The sequence below is a fragment of the Labeo rohita genome, chromosome 3, assembly GCF_022985175.1.
Source record: "Labeo rohita strain BAU-BD-2019 chromosome 3, IGBB_LRoh.1.0, whole genome shotgun sequence".
Classification (NCBI taxonomy): Eukaryota; Metazoa; Chordata; class Actinopteri; order Cypriniformes; family Cyprinidae; genus Labeo; species Labeo rohita.
In genome coordinates, this window is record NC_066871.1 from 15,894,200 (window position 1) to 15,914,642 (window position 20,443).

At 35.1% G+C, this 20,443-nt stretch overlaps 3 gene segments (V, D, J or C); all 3 read left to right on the top strand.

The window, feature by feature from the left end:
* Positions 1-4,050: 4,050 nt before the first annotated feature.
* On the top strand, positions 4,051-4,606 carry LOC127159807 (immunoglobulin heavy variable 3-11-like). The segment is given in 2 exon segments: positions 4,051-4,147; positions 4,229-4,606. Coding segments are annotated over 2 exon segments (360 nt in total).
* Positions 4,607-13,022: 8,416 nt separating this feature from the next.
* On the top strand, positions 13,023-14,613 carry LOC127158742 (Ig heavy chain V region 5A-like). The segment is given in 3 exon segments: positions 13,023-13,127; positions 13,231-13,554; positions 14,450-14,613. Coding segments are annotated over 3 exon segments (531 nt in total).
* A 2,498-nt stretch (positions 14,614-17,111) lies between these two features.
* LOC127159768 (Ig heavy chain V region 5A-like) lies at positions 17,112-17,579 on the top strand. The segment is given in 2 exon segments: positions 17,112-17,171; positions 17,261-17,579. Coding segments are annotated over 2 exon segments (366 nt in total).
* The last annotated feature ends 2,864 nt before the right edge of the window (positions 17,580-20,443 follow it).

A 20,443-nucleotide genomic window follows, 5' to 3' on the forward strand; every position in this document is an offset into this window, starting at 1 on the left:
GCGACGCGTCATGATTGACACCGCAGCCACTATAGCGCTGTATGACAGACGTATCGCTTTTATTTCGTTTTTCCTTTTTTATTCAAAATATTCACACACTTGCTTACCATGTCTTCAACTATCTGATATTCCGATTCACGAATACGTGTAAGTGAGTGTATTTTGCCGTTTTAAAACCTTTATAAATGATCTGGATCGTGATCTATAACGTTAGATGGGCGCCGCCATGTTTGTTCGCGCAGCCGTTCAGAGAGTCCTGTCAGCCGGATTTACAGCACGTAAATTCACCAATTACTCCCGAAATACATGCAGGTAAGTAGCTGGTGAACTGGGAAAGGAATGGAGTGAATTATATCATTACTTACATTATGTGTATCTGATATAAATCAAACACGTCTGCAAATTATACTTGAATGGATTGTTATTGCTGCTTCCATAGACATCCGGGTGTATTTTACAAACTCTAAATGTATTGTTTTAATTCCTGAATTCCTGAAACCTAAAATAAACGTTAAGTCGTTGAAAACACTGCACAATTGTGATTATATGACAAGCGCAGCAAGCGTCTCTCTCTGGTTTAGCGCCAGCCAACGCGCGAAAACACAGTTTAAATTTGGCAGTTGCGTGACGTCACCGAACGTTCTAAATCCCATATGTGGGACCGTACTCCCAGGGGCACAGAAAATAGAATCCCATATGTGGGACCTTACCGCTCAAAGGGTTAAACAACTACCAACTCAGAACAGTGTCATGAACTAAAATATTTACTAAACAAAAACTACACATGGATCACACAAGTATAGTCAATGTTATAAACACTGAACATAATGGATCAGTTTCATCTCCTGTCTTCTTCTCTTACTGGGTGATATAATGTTTGCAGAATTGTATGCTCCTCCTCCGCTTTATTTGAGTATAACGATGAAAACAAGCAGCTTGTTCTGGCACATCTCAAACCTTGATCTCCTCCTTTCTCTGGTTGTTGCTGCTGCAAACATATTACAGTGATAAACTGAAAAGTTAGATTTCAAGTTACCAGAGAGTCTTCCAGTAAGACAGTGACTCTGGGAGGACAGAATATGCAGACTGAGGACACAGCTGTGTATTACTGTGCCAGAGAAAGAAAACACAGTGATATAAAACACAAGCAGTTCTGGTCTAAAACATCTTGAATAAAAAAGAGCTGTAAAAAGTCCCTCATACATGCTGTAAGAATACAACAATGCAAGGAAAGAATATGCAAGACTCAGGTATTGATATGAACTCACTCAGCCTGAGTCTCTGACTGTCCGACCTGATGCCACTCTCACTATCAACTGTAAAGTCTCATATTCAGTTACAAGTGAGGAAACAGCCTGGATTCGTCAGCCTGCAGGAAAAGCTCTGGAGTGGATTGGAGTGATCTACAGTGGTGGAAGCTTAGACTACAAGGATTCACTGAAAAGCAAGTTCAGTATCACCAGAGACACTTCCAGTAACACAATAACACTGCAAGGAAAGAATATGAAAGCTGAAGACACAGCTGTGTATTATTGTTCTTAGACAAACACAGTGACAGACACCAACAGCCTCCCTTTACAAAAACATCATCATAATACAAATAAGGGTATATTATTGAACGTTTCATTCATTTTACAACTGACTGAAAAATGTAACTTTTCAACAAATCAAAAATTGTATAAATAATACACATACATATATGTATATATTCATATTTCAATTATTTAGAGTGTTAATGTTTGCTGATGTAATATTCATTGATTTACATTGTTTCGTGTGATTGAAAAGAGTTTAAAATAAATGAAAATATGCTCAGACACAGCAGAGATTAATGTTTTGCTGAAACTTTTATGACATTTGGTTATTTGTTGAATTGATTAATTTATCTGATCAAAAAAAATAATAAGCATGTGAATTCAGTATTTTTGAATCAAAATGAAAAATGAATACAGTGTTACTGTTTAACAGAAGCGCTTGTTCCCACATGAGACTATTTATTTTTTCTGTTTCTCTTTTCTTGCTGTGATCTGTTGTGTTTAATTCAGTTATCAAGCAGCAGGATACACATGTTATCTAGCTGACACTGCAAACAGCATGAGCACATGTGTGGACGCAACAAGTACAATCAACAAATGAAAATAAAATGCAGAAAATTATTTTCTTAATTTGTGTCCCATTTACAGATAATTCTGTATATAACAGGCATTTAACAGTAAACAAAAAGATATTTATAATTTTAAGCAATAAAATCTACACTGGCTGTTTTATCTCCTGCTGTGTCAACAGGTGGCAGCAGAGAATAAAAAACTAAAATGCAGCCTGAGATGACTTACTATGGCTAGAGATGGTATGCTGTAAAGTTCACCATAAAAGCTCAAACATTATGCAGCACAAAGACATACATCTGACTCCTTTAATACAACATGTTATGATGAGAAAAAATGAACACAAATATAAACCACAAGCAGTTCTGCTCTAAAACATCTTGAGCATTTATTCAGTGCTTGAGTTTGCAACATTAATAGAGGCCTTTTAAACCTTCTGATGCAGATCCATCAGAAACATGTTTTCTTAACTACTTCTGTTTCTCTCAAAAGTTCTTTATCAATACAGTATCAGTTATATCAAGCCCTCAAATATAAGTAGAAAAGATGGAGAACAAAATTATGTAAAATCAGTGCATGTCCACTAAAGAAAATGATCTAAACAAAACATGTCATAAAGTCTCTAAAGAGAGCAATAAATAATAAACCCCAACATGAATATTTTTTTGTAGCATATAGATTTGATTAGTATCACTGCTTTTGGCAGTGATATTCTGTAAGTTTAGTCTGCTTTCTGTATTATATGTAATTTTGTTAGTAAAAGTCATGTTAACAGTTTTTAAAAGTCATGCTTTCTTATGAACTGGTTTTGAAAACTAATTTGATTTGATACAGGTATTGATTCATATGAACTCACTCAGCCTGAGTCTCTGACTGTCCGTCCTGATGCCACTCTCACTATCAACTGTAAAGTCTCATATTCAGTTACAAGTGATGATACAGCCTGGATTCGTCAGCCTGCAGGAAAAGCTCTGGAGTGGATTGGAGTGATCTGGAGAGGTGGAGGCTTAGCCTACAAAGAATCACTGAAAAGCAAGTTCAGTATCACCAGTAACATAATAACACTGCAAGGAAAGAATATGAAAGCTGAAGACACAGCCGTGTATTATTGTGCCAGACAAACACAGCGACAGACGCCAACAGACTCCCTGTACAAAAACATCATCATATTGACTTTTCATCATTTATCATTTTTTGTCTTTCAACTGATGTTCACCAAAACAACAATTACCTAATAAAATAAACAAAATAATTAGCTAAAATATGCACTATGATCAGTGACAATAGAAAGTCAATAAAATCTATTATATTTTGCATCACTTTGCTCTCTTCCCATAAGAAGAGAAAAGTTTTGCTGTTTTGCTGTCGTCTCAGAGGTGGGATAAAAGTTTTCAGCACTGTTTGATCAGTATTGAGGGTTTCATCAACAGATCTGTGTCAGTCAATGAACTAAAGTGATTATTCTGTCTGTGTGATGTGAGTCCAGGAGGTTTATAAGAGATGTGAGCTGACTGATTAAACACCAACAGATGACACTAATCTATCACTTCAATTTATACTGTTGTAAGGCTATACTGAATTTGTCAAAACTGATTTTCAGTGGTTTTAAACACTTTCCAGGTTATGCCCTTCAAAACTGTACTGTGAAGGCAAAAAAAGTTTCTGCCATATTATATATTTATAATATTCCTATTTGAATTTAATATTAAAATGAAAAGCAGTTATTTTAAATAACATACATATAAAAGTAATACAATGCACAAAATGACATGCATCTCTAACAATAGAAAAATAATGGTCTGTTTATATAGATCAAACATTAATCACAAAAATCTTAATCTGGACGAAATATCTGTCATTTTATATCATCAGTTCTCTGATTTGAATATGCAAATCAACTTACTTCTTTAAATGTGACGTGCATCTTTGTGATCTGAACAGACATCTGAAATCTGGAAACAAAGACTATCTTTCTGGTTTAAACTTAACATACACCATGTTAAAAAAGTTTCTTATATTTGTACTTCTGAATGTTTTACCATGTAAGTCCACATAAACTACAATAGTGAAAAAATGTAACATTATACTTCATTACATGTAATATTGTATTTTTTTCCCCACAGGTATTGAATGTCAGACATTCACTCAGTCTGGAGCAGTGGTTAAAAAACCAGGAGAATCTCACAGACTTACATGTACAATAACTGGAGTTACTTTCAGCAGTCTCTATCTGAACTGGATCAGACAGAGCCCTGGAAAAGGACTGGAGTGGATTGCATACATCAGCACAGCTAGTACTCCGATCTCCTATTCCCAGTCAGTTCAGGGCAGGTTCACAGTGTCCAGAGATGATTCCAGCAGTCAACTGTACCTACAGATGAACAGCCTCAAGACTGAAGACACTGCTGTGTATTACTGCGCTAAAGAGTCACTGTGAATGAATTCAGTGTCAAAGCAATACAAAAACTACTTCCTCATTCACATACAGATGATGAATATTGACTAATCAGCTGCACTGCATTGCATGGACATATTCAATTATAATGAACTTTCTAACATTGTTAGGTTGTAATTAAAATGTTAAATTATAAGTGTTTCCAATACAACAATGTCTCTATGTGCTTGAAGAGCTATTCTTATGTATGCAAACTGTGAAATGCTGTGATCCAGCCATTCATTAACCTGCAGAGGATCATGACCTGATCATGTTACTGAACCACAATCAAGGTGACAATCAGCATCACATAATTACTAACTGAACAGTATCACATGAACAGGAGGGCTGTAATCAGTAGAGTACAGCTGAGATTCAGCCATAGGTACAAAGACTCAGGTTATCACAGCTGTAGTTACATTCAGAACAAAAGAGTTTTATACAGCAGTTTGATAAATATTAAGTTAATATTGAGTAACTTGCCTTTTAAACACAGTGTTGCCAGTTGCTCCGTCAACGAAAATTGCTCCAAACGATGCCAAGGCAGAATTAACCATCACTTATCGAACACAGTGGCATTTACTTCTTGAATCCTGAAATGAATCAGAGTTTTTAAATGAATCAGTTTGATAAATGACTCAATGATTCACTCATAAACACAATCACTTGTCGCCACATACTGGCGTAATGATTTACCCTGCAGAAAGAGTCACTGCAAAATCCCCACCAGTTAATACACAGACTCATTCTGGAATGAGGAAATACACAAAAAAATAGACAAAGCAAATTCAAAGAATGGAATAATAGGGTACAATAGGGCTAAAGGCATCTTTAATATTATTTTCCTCTAAACCAGTAGATGGCAGAAAAATGTGATAAAAAATAAAAAAACATTCACTGTTCAGGATGCACATGCAAATATGTCTGATTATTGATGCAATCGTCTCAGCTTTCAAAGTTGATTCTGTGCTTTTGTTTATCTAATATTTAATGTTTTTTTTTTTTTTTTTTAATGAAATATTGTAGATTTAAGAAGCAAATGAGAATCGTTAAAATGGACACATATATTTTGAGACAAGTGTCTTAATGATTTTCAGTTTTGTTTAAAGTAATTAAAGCAACAGTTTTTAATTAATGAAAGAATATGTAAAAGTATGGTATTTGGGGTAAAACATTCCTGCTTTTGGGGATAAAATACAATAATAAACAAGAAAATTAATAAAAGGCTGACTTTTTCATTTGTTGATTCTGACATATACTAGATTCAGATTTTAAATATCATTTTGTTTTTTTAACGCTTGTTATTTTAAGAACAAACAGACGAAGACGAGATATAAACAAAATACATTTAATAATCCAAAATAAAAGCTCAGGAATAATAAAGGGAATTAACATTTAACGTCCAACAAACCAAGAGGGAAAACACAAAAATATTATACACTGACTAATTAACACTTACAGTTGTTAACAATGAAAGGGAGAATACCAAAACACACAGAGCTGCAGGGGGAAATGATGGGAGAAACCAACTAGAAAGTCCAGGGGTGTGACACATATATTATGTTGGGTGTCCATCTTAGAAATAATCACCATGTTTAGAGTGAAACCGTCATATTTAAAAAGATGACACTAATCATATCATATAATAAAATATCATTTGTTGTTACTTCTGTACATCTATATTAAATTATTATGGGACATCCTTCAATGCTTTCAGAATCTTTACTTTTTAAAATAATTTTCTGTAATTTAAAAAAAATATTTTTAATATTAACATATTTTAATGACAATGTATTTACTGAACAAAAATTAATTATTTTATTTTTCAAAATAAGCAGATAATGGTACAAACTTTGCTAAAGTGATTGTTTTGAACAAGTATTAACTTAGACATTATTAAAAAAACATTATTTTAGATAAAGTATTTATATCAAAACTATGAGCTGGTGAGCCGTTACTCCATGTGTGGGGTAAAGGCTCTCCTTGTCAACTCATACATTTATAAGATTTTAAATAAAAAAAACAACTTGTATGATTTATTGTCACACAACATCCATGAATGTTCAATACAAACGTTTATGCTTTTTCTGCAATTATACATTTTAGGTGGAGTGAGCAGCACATTTTTTCTTAAGGTGTGCCTTTAGCCCCGTTGTTGTCTCAGTTAATGACATTGTCAAAGTAGCCTACTTAGAAAATTCATAACCTTTCAGGTGTATAAAATATTTAACATTTGTACATACTGACATATGCAGAACTGTATGCAAATGTTCCTCCTCCTCCTCTTTATTTGAGTATTAGGATTAAAAGAAGCAGCTTGTTCTCACACGTCTCAAACCATGATCTCCTCATCTCTCTGGTTGTTGCTGCTGCTGGCAGCTGTTTCTCATAAGTCTTTATAGCTTTTATAGAGTTACTTCATAGTACAAACACTCATGGTTATACATAATGTTGTCATATCTCTCTATATTTTCCTGTAAAATCTCTCAGTATTCAGTGCCTGACAACAGCTACTGCACTCACTGGATACGACAGCCTGCAGGAAAAGCTCTGGAATGGGTTGGAGAGATATGTGGTAGCGGTAACACATATTACAGTGATAAACTGAAAAGTGGATTTCAGGTTTAGAGACACTTCCAGCAACACAGTGACTCTGCGAGGACAGAATATGCAGACTGAGGACACAGCTGTGTATTACTGCGCCAGAGAGAGAGAGAGAGCACACAGTGATACAAAACACTGCTTGTTTTCTGCTCAAAATCAATGCATGTCCACTAAAGAAAATTATCTAAACAGAACATGTCATAAAGTCTCTAATGAGAGCAATAAATAATAAACCCTAACATGAATATTTTTTGTAGCATATAGATTTGATTAGTATCACTGCTTTTGGCAGTGATATCCTGTAAGTTTAGTCTGCTTTCTGTATTACACATTATTTTGTTAGTAAAAGTCATGTTAACAGTTTTTAAAAGTCATGCTTTCTTATGAACTGGTATAATTTGATTTGATACAGGTATTGATTCATATGAACTCACTCAGCCTGAGTCTCTGACTGTCCGTCCTGATGCCACTCTCACTATCAACTGTAAAGTCTCATATTCAGTTACAAGTGAGGAAACAGACTGGATTCGTCAGCCTGCAGGAAAATCTCTGGAGTGGATTGGAGTGATCTACAGTGGTGGAAGCTTAGACTACAAGGATTCACTGAAAAGCAAGTTCAGTATCACCAGAGACACTTCCAGTAACACAATAACACTGCAAGGAAAGAATATGAAAGCTGAAGACACAGCTGTGTATTATTGTGCCAGACAAACACAGCGACAGACGCCAACAGACTCCCTGTACAAAAACATCATCATATTGACTTTACAGTATTTATCATGTTTTGTCTTTCAACTGATGTTCACCAAAACAAGAATTACCTAATAAAATAAACAAAATAATTAGCTAAAATATGCACTATGATCAGTGACAATAGAAAGTCAATAAAATCTATTATATTTTGCATCACTTTGCTCTCTTCCCATAAGAAGAGAAACGTTTTGCTGTTTTGCTGTCGTCTCAGAGGTGGGATATAGGTTTTCAGCACTGTTTGATCAGCATTGAGGGTTTCATCAACAGATCTGTGTCAGTCAATGAACTGAAGTGATTATTCTGTCTGTGTGATGTGAGTCCAGGAGGTTTATAAGAGATGTGAGCTGACTGATTAAACACCAACAGATGACACTAATCTATCACTTCAGTTTATACTGTTGTAAGGCTATACTGAATTTGTCAAAACTGATTTTCAGTGGTTTTAAACACTTTCCAGGTTATGCCCTTCAAAACTGTACTGTGAAGGCAAAAAAAGTTGCCACATTATATATTTATAATATTCCTATTTGAATTTAATATTAAAATGAAAAGCAGTTATTTTAAATAACATACATATAAAAGTAATACAATGCACAAAATGACATGCATCTCTAACAATAGAAAAATAACGGTCTGTTTATATAGATCAAACATTAATCACAAAAATCTTAATCTGGACGAAATATCTGTCACTTTATATCATCCTTTTTCTGATTTGAATATGCAAATCACCTTACTTCTTTAAATGTGACGTGCATCTTTGTGATCTGAACACACATCTGAAATCTGGAAACAAAGACTATCTTTCTGATTTAAACTTACACCATGTTCAATAAATTTCTTATATTTGTAATTCTAACAGTTTTACCACGTAAGTCACTACGTGAACAGCAATAGTGCAAAAATGTAACATTATACTTTATTACATGTAATATTGTTTTTTTTTTTTTTTCCCAGGTATTGAATGTCAGACATTCACTCAGTCTGATGCAGTAGTTAAAAAACCAGGAGAATCTCACAGACTTACATGTACAATAACTGGAGTTACTTTCAGTGGCCTCCGTTTGAGCTGGATCAGACAGAGCCCTGGAAAAGGACTGGAGTGGATTGGATACATCAGCACATACAGTTCTCCCAACTACTATTCCCAGTCAGTTCAGGGCAGGTTCACAGTGCATCACATAATTACTAACTGAACAGTATCACATGAACAGAAGGGCTGTAATCAGAAGAGTACAGCTGAGATTCGGCCATAGGTACGAAGACCCATTATCACAGCTGTAGTTATATTCATAACAAAAGAGTTTTATACAGCAGTTTGATTAATATTAAGTTAATATTGAGCAACTTGCCTTTTAAACACAGTGTCGCCAGTTGCTCCATCAACAAAAATAGCTCCAAACGATGCCAAGGCAGAATTAACTATTACTTATCTAACACAGTGGCATTTACTTCTTGAATCCTGAATGAATCAGGGGTTTTTAATAAATCGGTTTGATGAATTACTCAATGATTCACTTATAAACACAGTCACTTGTCACCACATACTGGTGTAACTATTTACCCTGCAGAAAGAATCACTGCAAAATCCCCACCAGTAAATCATTCTGGAATGGGGAAATACACAAAAAACAGACAAATCAAATTTAAATAATGGAATAATAGAGTACAACGGGGCTAAAGGCGTCCTATCACACCCCATGGACTGTTTTGTTGGTGTCTCCCTTCTGTGCCCTTATATGGTCTTTCCTGTTCCGTTCCTTGTTAAGTCTTTATTGGTTAATCTCCCACACCCGTCTTTGTATCGTTTGCACCCCTTTATAAATTGTATTCAGTTCAGTGATTGTCGTCCGATCTTAACGTTATGTTAGTGTGTGTTTCCCTGCTGTGCCTGTCCGGGTGTACCCATGTTGGATTTTATTATGAAATCCCATTTTGTTATATTTCCTACCTCTCCTTCCTACACACGACCTGACAGTCCCAGGGTAAAAGACGCCTTTGATATAATTTTCCTCTAAACCAGTAGATGGCACAGAAACGTGGTGTAGCAGTTTCTAAAACATTCACTTTTCAGGATGCGCATGCAAATATGTCTGATCCTTGATGCAATCGTGGGCAGCAGCGCAAAGTTGATTCTGTGCTTACTTTTAATGTTTAAATCAAATATTTAATGTGTTTTTTTTTTTCAATATTGTAGATTTAAGTAGTAAATGAGAATCACTAAAATTAATGCATATATTTTGAGACAAATGCCTTAATGATTTTCAGTTTTGTTTAAGGTAATTTCGTTAAAGCAACAGTTTTTAGTTAACGAAAGAATATGTAAAAGTATGGTATTTGGGGTAAAAAGCACAATAATTGAGGCCTTGAGACGAAGAACCATACAAGTCCATATTTTCAAATTTTGAGTAATAAGATTTTTTTCATTTGGATTGTGAACATTATATTATATATTTTTATTTTACTTGAAAATAGACAACAAAAGCTTCTCAATTCTAAGGAGATAACATTTTTCAGTGTCAGTATTAAAAATCAAAAGTTATTGTGATTTATATTTCTGAAATGTGGAAGAACGGTATATGTCCCAGTTAGTGTGGAATAACAGTATAACTCCAGTTCATCATATCACTTTAAACCACTAAAGATCTGATTCCTTTATCTTAGTTTTAATACAGTAACAGAAACTTCAGGTTAATATTAAGCATTTCTTTCTAGTTTATTATTATTATTATTATTATTATTATTATTATAATTATTTAAAAACAGAAAATACAGTATGAACAATGTATAATACATAGACATTCTTACAGTACAGGCAATAACAATGAATTATTAACAAAAAACAATAAATAAATAAATACAATGCAGACATACATCATAGCTAAATATTATTCAACATATCATAAGGTATACAAGATATATCATAATTTTCTCAACTTTCATTTCGACCTATTCATGGCTGATCTATAGTAGACGCCCAGTAGGCTAGGCTACACGCAAATATAACTGTAACAAGTTAGATAGGATATCTTTGATCACTTCTTGTATGTTTAGATAGCTCCAATAGTGCACCTTGTCGTTTATTTAGAAAAGCTGGCGCAGCGCACCTGTGTATATACTACTTCAAACTGTTCTCGCGCTCCGCCATCTCACGATATAAATAAATATATAAACAAATAAACTCTGCTTGCCGTACTTTACACAGGACTGGCGGGAAATATGAAAGAATACAGCTTTATTATATATGGTATGTGGTTTATTTTGAGTTCACACATACAATTAATGTCACATGGTTATCTTTTTTTGTTTTTTTGGACCATTTGAAAGTTGACATGACATGACTAGATTCAGATGGTAAATATTGTATATTATGTTGGGTGTCCATCTTAGAAATAATCACCATGTTTACAATGAAACCATCATATTTAAAAAGATGACACTAATCATATCATATAAAATATCATTTGTTGTTACTACTGTACATCTGTATTAAATTATTATGGGATCTCCTTTAACGCTTTCAGAATCTTTAATTTTTAAAATTGCTTCTGTAATTTTAAAAAAAATATATTAACATATTTTAATGACAATGTATTTACTGAAAAATTATTATTTTATTTTTCAAAATAAGATAAAAAATGGTACAAACTTTGCTAAAGTGATTGTTTTGAACAAGTATTAACTTGGACATTATTTAAAAAAACAAACAAAAACAATTTTAGCTGAAGTATTTATATCAATACTAAGTGCTGGTGAGCCGTTACTCCATTTATGGGGTAAAAGGCTTCCTTGTCACCTCATACATTTATAAGATTTTAAGTCAAACTAAACAACTTGTATGATTTACTGTCACACAAAATCTGTTGCTCCATGAATGTTCAATACAAACGTTTTTTTTCTGCAATTAAACATTTTAGGTGGAGTGAACAGCACATTTTTTGGTGTGCCTTTAGCCCCATTGTTGTCTCAGTTAATGACATTGTCAAAGTAGCCTATTTAGAAAATTCATAACCTTTCAGGTGTATAAAATATTTAACATTTGTACGTACTGACATATGCAGAACTGTATGCAAATGATCCTCCTCCTCCTCTTTATTTGAGTATTATTTGGCAGTGGCAATGACTACGCTATAAAATATTTAACATTTGTATGTACTAACATATGCAGAACTGTATGCAAAAGATCCTCCTCCTCCTCTTTATTTGAGTATTATTTGGCAGTGCCAAAGACTACGCTGAATCCTTCAAAGGTTGAACTGAAATCACCAGAGATAATTCAAAGAGTATGGTGTATCTGAAACTATCAGGTCTGACAGCAGAAGACTCAGCCATGTATTTCTGTGCAAAACAATCACAGTGACACAAAGGTCTTGTACAGTTGAACAAAAACCACACTGGCTGTTTTATCTCTTGTTACTAGAAGTCAACAGGTGGCAGCAGAGAATAAAAAAAAAAAACTATTAAGTGTGGCCTAATGAGATGATATAACATCACTGGTGATGTATGCAGTAATGTTCACTATAATCTTAACACAACGTGTGTCTTTTGATGAGTAGTAGGTTAGTGGTAGCGGTTGCACGTTACAGTGACAAAGTAAAAATCAGATTTTTAAGTTACCAGAGACTCATACAGGAGCAAACTAACTCTATAAGGACAGAATATGATGATGAAAGATAGAACACTGTGTTATGTTGCACAAAAGTGAACACAGTGATAAACCACAAGCAGTTCTGATCTAAAACAAAAAAAATCCTCATATGTAGGAAAAATGCATATGAATCATATCACATTTCAAAAGTTTTTTCTTTAGTGCAGGTCCAACAGAAACTTGCTTACTGAACTACTGCTGTCAAAAGTATCAATACAGTAAATCAGTTATATCAAGCCTTTAAAAATACTTAAAATAGAAGACAATGATGAGAAGACAATGATTTATAATCCATTCATGTCCACTAGAGAAAAACATCTAAATAAAATATGTCGTAAAGTTTTTAATGAGAGTAGTAAATGATATGAAACCTAACATGAATATTTTTGTAGCTTGTAGATTTGATTAGTAGCTCTGTATGATTATGCAAATCTGTTGCATATTTAAACAAAAGGCATGAGTCAGTTTATACATTCATCTGATCACTAGAGGGAGTGAAGAATCACTTCAGTTCATTCAAACTGTGCTGTGAAACAAACCATGATCTCTTCATCTTTACTGTTGCTTCTGGCAGTGATATCCTGTAAGTTTAGTTTACTTTCTGTGTGATATGTAATTTTGTAGGTAAAAGTCATGTTTTAAATGTTGTGCTTACTTATTAACAGATATTATTTGATTTGATACAGGTATTGATTCAAATGAACTCACTCAGCCTGAGTCTCTGACTGTCCGTCCTGATGCCACTCTCACTATCAACTGTAAAGTCTCATATTCAGTTACAAGTGATCATACAGCCTGGATTCGTCAGCCTGCAGGAAAAGCTCTGGAGTGGATTGGATTGATCTGGTATGATGGAGACTTAGCCTACAAGGATTCACTGAAAAGCAAGTTCAGTATCACCAGAGACACTTCCAGTAACACAATAACACTGCAAGGAAACAATATGAAAGCTGAAGACACAGCTGTGTATTATTGTGCCAGACACAGTGACAGACGCCAACAGCCTCCCTGTACAAAAACATCATCATCATATTACAAATTAAAAGTGTTTCTGATAAATTACCTTAACAGTTTAATTTTCACAGAAAAAAAGTTTTCAAATTTCATAATGACATTATAGACATTAATTCAGCCTGAACAACAAAATGCCCTCAAAAATCCTCATAATGAAGTAAATGCATAATTTATCACCATGGTAGTATATAATTTACACTGACAAAGAAAATAAACACTCAAATATCATCATTTGCAGGACTTTGTCAGTTGTTTCAAAATCTTTACAAATACAGTTAGGGCCATAAATATTTGGACAGAGACAATTTTTTTTTTTTTTAATTTTGGTTCTGTACATTACCACAATAAATTTAAAATAAAACTATGCAGCTGCAGTTGAAGTGCAGACTTTCAGCTTTAATTCAGCGGGTTGAACAAAAAGTTTGCATAAAAATATGAAGAACTAAAGCATTTTTTTTAAAAAAAAACACAATCCCTTCATTTCATGGGCTCAAAAATAATTGGACAAATTAAATAACTGAAAATAAAATGTTAATTTCTAATACTTAGTTGAAAACCCTTTGCTGGCAATGACAGCCTGAAGTCTTGAACTCATGGACAGCACCAGATGCTGGGTTTCCTCCTGTTTAATGCTCTGCCAGGCCTTTACTGCAGCGGCTTTCAGTTGCTGTTTGTTTGTGGGCCTTTCTGTCCAAAGTTTAGTCTTTAACAAGTGAAATGCATGCTCAATTGGGTTAAGATCAGGTGACTGACTTGGCCATTCAAGAATACGACACTTCTTTGCTTTAATAAAGTCCTGGGTTGCTTTGGCTGTATGTTTTGGGTCATTGTCCATCTGTATTATGAACCTTCTCCCAATCAATTTGACTGCATTTAGCTGGATCTGAGCAGACAGTATGTCTCTGAACACCTCAGAATTCATTCGGCTGCTTCTGTCCTGTGTCACATCATCAATGAACACTAGTGTCCCAGTGCCACTGGCAGCCATGCATGCCCAAGCCATCACACTGCCTCCACAGTGTTTTACAGATGATGTGGTATACTTTGGATCATGAGCCATTCCACACCTTCTCCATACTTTTTTCTTGCCATCATTCTGGTAGAGGTTGATCTTGGTTTCATCTGTCCAAAGAATGTTTTTCCAGAACTGTGCTGGCTTTTTTAGATGTTTTTTAGCGAAGTCCAATCTAGCCTTTCTATTCTTGGGGCTTATGAGTGGCTTGCACCTTGCAGTGTACCCTCTGTATTTACTCTCATGCAGTCTTCTCTTTATGGTAGACCTCCTGGAGAGTGTTGTTCACTTGGTTGGCTGTTGTGAAGGGGTTTCTCTTCACCATGGAAATGATTCTGCGATCATCCACCACTGTTGTCTTCCGTGGACGTCCAGGTCTTTTTGCGTTGCTGAGTTCACCAGTGCTTTCTTTCTTTCTCAGGATATACCACACTGTAGATTTTGCCACTCCTAATATTGTAGCAATTTCTCGGATGGGTTTTTTCTGTTTTCGCATCTTAAGGATGGCTTCTTTCACCTGCATGGAGAGCTCCTTTGACCGCATGTTGTTTGTTCACAGCAAAATCTTCCACATGCAAGCACCACACCTCAAACCAACTCCAGGCCTTTTATCTGCTTCATTGATAATGATATTACAAAGGAATTGCCCACAGCTGCCCATGCAATAGCCTTTGAGTCAATTGTCCAATTACTTTTGGTCCCTTTATAAAGAGGGTGGCACATGTTAACATGAGCTGAAACTCCTAAATCCTTCATCCAATTTGAATGTGGATACCCTCAAATGAAAGCTGAGAGTCTACACATTATGTCCATGTCCTTTATATAACTATAACTATAATATGTTTCAGTAAACAACTAAAAAAACAAAACTTTTGTCAGTGTCCAAATATTTATGGACCTAACTGTATATGTAAGAAATGAACTGAAAAAAGTGGTAAACTCTTTTTAATATCATTATTATATTTAAACAAAAGTAGCTAGAAAAAAAAACTTTTGAAAGTGTCATGATGACAGTTTGATGTACTGTATAATCACTGGATGAGCGTTACTGAATTGGTCATTCAGTACTGCATTGAATGCACATTACTGCAAAAATTTACAGCAATTTAAAAGCTACAGAACTAAAGGAAAATATATATATATATATATGTATGTATTAATATTTAATTTCCAGCTTCAAATTTTGTTAATGGATTGTATATGATAATGTTGATTGGTCATTATACATTATATCTTTCAGTTATTTTAGGTGTTAATGGCCAAAGCCTGGAGTCCATCCCATCAAGTCTTGTCACCAAAAAACCTGGAAAAACTTTGAATCTGTCATGTGAAGGATCTGGATTTGATTTTGGACAGTACGGCATGAACTGGATCAGACAAACAGCAGGACAAACATTCATCTGGATGGGGGTTATCTGGTATGACACCAGTAAAACAGTGTATGCTAAAAGTGTTGAGGGACTAACAGAGATCACTAGAGATAATTCAAACAGCATGGTGTATCTGAAACTCTCTGGTTTGACAACAGAAGATTTAGCTGTTTAATGTGCAAGACACACACAATGATACATAAAAAGCACTGAGCTGTACAAAAATACATACCAGGAAGGGGGATAAAAACAGCAGATGATGCTGCAGCACAGTGCAACTTTGATTGAAAGAAAAAAGAAAGAAATCTTATGCTAAAATATCATATACTGGATCATATTTCCCCAGAATATAAACCATAAATGTCATGATCACTGATATGCTCCATATGATATTGAAAAAATAACCCAAGAAAATGTAATAAGTTGAATTACATATGTGCTGCACTGTTCATATCACAGTCAATCTTAAAATACACACAATGTTGTTGTTTAGCAGTTCTTTGGCATGGTTAAGGCGCCATATAGTACCACTGCCATACAAGAAACCATGTTTAGTTAATTAAAGATTTTCTAACTCTCTTCATTTCTTAGTTTAGTTGGGGAAAAGAATAAAAAACATTAATACACAGTGTATTTCCTGAAGATAACATGGTTTTTAACTTTTTGCCCACAAGGCCCCCTATAAGGAAATATTCCAGGGCCCCCACATGAGACTTTTTGACTTTGGAAAAGCATAAAAGTGATTCAAAACAGCTTTTTCCATTACAGCAAGTTGCCATTCATGGCAAACATATTAGAGTGCAGTAACATATCTAAAATCTAAGGAGGAGAATGAGGTTCCTCTTATGGTTCTACATAGCACTATTTGACAAAAGTGCTGTATTTAGCACTTAAAGTGGTTGAATACAATTAACCACTTTTAGTGCCATTTAGCACCATTTTTGATGAGTGTTATTTCCTAATCACAGCATCACAATCCACTTATCCATTCTAGTCAACACTGTCTTCTGAAAGAAATGTAAAAACAACAGCAACAACAACACATAATGCAAAGTCACATATAAACACATGTACATATTTACTAGATTGCATATGCAGAACTGTATGCAAATATCCCTCCTCCTCCTCTTTATTTGAGTATTAGGATGGAAACAAGCAGCTTGTTCTCACACGTCTCAAACCATGATCTCCTCATCTCTCTGGTTGTTGCTGCTGCTGGCAGCTGTTTCTTGTAAGCCTTCATAACTTCTATAGATACTTTATAAAATATTATTGTTATACAAAATTATATCTCTAACATGATCATATTTTTCCCCTCAGGTGTCCACTGTGTTGAACTGACCCAGACTGATTCTCTTGTCTTAAGTCCTGGTCAGGTTTTGACACTGTCCTGTAAAATCTCTGGATATTCAGTGACTGACAGCAGCTACTGCACTAACTTCATTCGTCAGCCTGCAGGAAAAGCTCTGGAATGGGTTGGAGTGATATGTGGTAGCGGTAACACATTTTACAGTGATAAACTGAAAAGTAGATTTCAAGTTTCCAGAGACACTTCCAGCAGCACAGTGACTCTGAAAGGACAGAATATGCAGACTGAGGACACAGCTGTGTATTACTGCGCCAGAGAGTCACAGTGACACAGAGCAGTTACTGCCTTGTTCAAAAACCAAGTTAACAGTCAGCACACAGATACTGTTATTATTAATAGTGTCAGATCTAGATCAACATCTTCAAAAATGAGGACATAAGGCAAAATATTGAAATATTTAAATCAATGAATTCATAAATTGCGTCAATAAACATATAGATTAAGAGTATTAACAACCTTTCAAAGCAGGTGAGTAATCACAATCCTTTGATATCTTTTTATTTTTTTATTAAAAATAATAATAATAATAATAAATAAAAGCATTAATACCTTAATCTCTGAAAACATTACATAATAATTTATGATTTTATGCATTATATAGTAAAAGTCGATGAGCTCAGTCCACACTTGTTTTCCACCAGTTCTTTTTCTTGAGTTTGAATGTGTGCAAAGGATTGTGGGTGCTTGGAGGACACAAAACCTTCAAAATACAAACTGAAGTTTGATTTTAAGTGGTCTTTGACTGCATTTGATGCCGTCGATACGTTCAAAACTGTTACAAATGGTCCACCCATCTACGCTTATGTTACTTTCATTTAAAGCATTCATTTCATCATTTTCTTTATATTTTTAACTTCATCTGCAAGATTTAACAATAAATCTCTTTTTGTACAAAGTTAAGTCATGTTTGCACAGTGAAAAAATGCTCACTAACAAGGAAACTGATTTTGAAAGGTTATTTCTTTCTTTCAATATTTAAGGTTTTGATTTTATAGTTTTATTTTAAAGATTTCATTGTGTTTATAAGGATTTCTTTAAATATTAAACAACTACCAACTCAGTACAGTGTTATGAACTAAAATATATAAACAAAAACTACACATGGATCACACAAATATAGTCAATGTTATAAACACTGAACATAATGGATCAGTTTCATCTCCTGTCTTCTTCTCTTGATATAATGTTTGCAGAATTGTATGCTCCTCCTCCTCTTTATTTGAGTATAACAATGAAAACAAGCAGCTTGTTCTTGCACGTCTCAAACCTTGATCTCCTCATTTCTCTGGTTGTTGCTGCTGCAAACATATTACAGTGATAAACTGAAAAGTAGATTTCAAGTAACCAAAAAGTCTTCCAGCAACACAGTGACTCTGCGAGGACAGAATATGCAGACTGAGGACACAGCTGTGTATTACTGCGCCAGAGAGAGAAAACACAGTGATACAAAACACAAGCAGTTCTGGTCTAAAACATCTTGAATAAAAAGAGCTATGAAAAGTCCCTCATACATGCTGTAAGAATACAACAATGACTTACATCAGTGTTTTACAGTCCAACAAATGACTGAGAAATGACCTGTAGCCCCTAATTTTTTGGTGTAAATGAGCAGTAGGCTTAGTTTAATCAAGTTTAATTAGATGACTTTCAATACAACAAATTCATTAGACTTTACCACATGAAGGACATTTTTAGATTACTTTTAGCTGTTTGCTATATAGCCACAGTTATAAAGTGAAAGTTATTATTCATTTTTGATGAGAATACTGCAATAGAGGACACTCTCTCGCCTTCCTGTGATGAAAAGTAGATTTCATCAGATGAGAGATGTTGAAGATATTGATTTAAACATATTGCTAACATAATTTAATAATAGTCTTTCTAAAATACATTTTAACCAAAGTAAAATAAAATAGAAAAAAAGTAAACTATTTTTTTTCAGCTAGTCAACAGGTCTCAATTTAATGCCATAATTTTTTTAATATAAGCAATAAATGATTTTTTTTTTTTTTTTGCTATTTATAGGTGTACATGATGTTCAAAAAAATGTATTACTTACAGTCACAATGTCTGCAAACTGTTTACATTTTCTGCTTATAGACTTTATCAATGTAAATAATAACTTCATTAAATTCAAAACTAAAAGCCTTATTTATAATAATGTTCAGGACTGTCACGAATCTGGTCGGTGTCCTGTTCTCCGCTCACCACCAGATGTCACTCTCACCTCACTCTGTTCTCTCACACTGACTGTTGCACTACACCCCGGACTCCATTACCCATCAGCCACTGCTCTTACCATTAGCACCAATCACGGACAGTATAAAAGCCCCGGTCTTCCTGTCACTCACCGCCGAGTATTGATCTTGCCTAAGCAGTCATACGAAGCGTTTCTCCCCGTGTTCCCGTGTCTAGTTCTCTTTGTTTTATCGTTTTTCCTGTACCCTCGCCTGTCTGACCATTCTCCTGTCTCGCCCACTGGATAACGTTCGCCGCTCATCGACCCTCGCCCGGATTATGGATTACTCTCTGCCTAGCCCTTATGCACCTATCTGCTCCTGTCTCGACCCTGCCTGCTTGTCTATGTATCTGTCTAGCCCCAATAAAAGCTTGCAAATGGATCCGCTCGTCTCTCGTCTCGTTCCCCCCGTTACAGAATACTCGGCCCCCACAGGATCCAGCAGCTTCACTCCCGGACATTCAGATATGGACACAGACAGAATTCTTTTCAGAAGAAAACAAGGACCACGCACACTAGAACAACACATCCGTGAGTTTCTGGCCATTGCCAACTATTCCACCCTCCCGGACTGCACAATTATAGAAATATTTTGTGACGGGATTAATCAACCTTTGAAAGGGAGGCTGAGACGAGAGGGTCCACGCTCGTCTTTATCCGCCTTTTTGAACTTTGCACTGCTGTGTGTGGGTTCGGCGTGCACCGTGGGGGTCGCGCAGAGGGAGCGCGACAACGCGGTAATGGCGACCGCGTGTCCCACTCGCAAACTAGCAGTCTCGCCGGATCACGACGCCACAAACAAGTTTGCCACCTGGATCGCTCGTGAAATGGCGGCCGTGTCGGAGCGCGCTCATGCTATGGCGGCGTCAGCAGAACCCGCGCACAAGATGGCGGC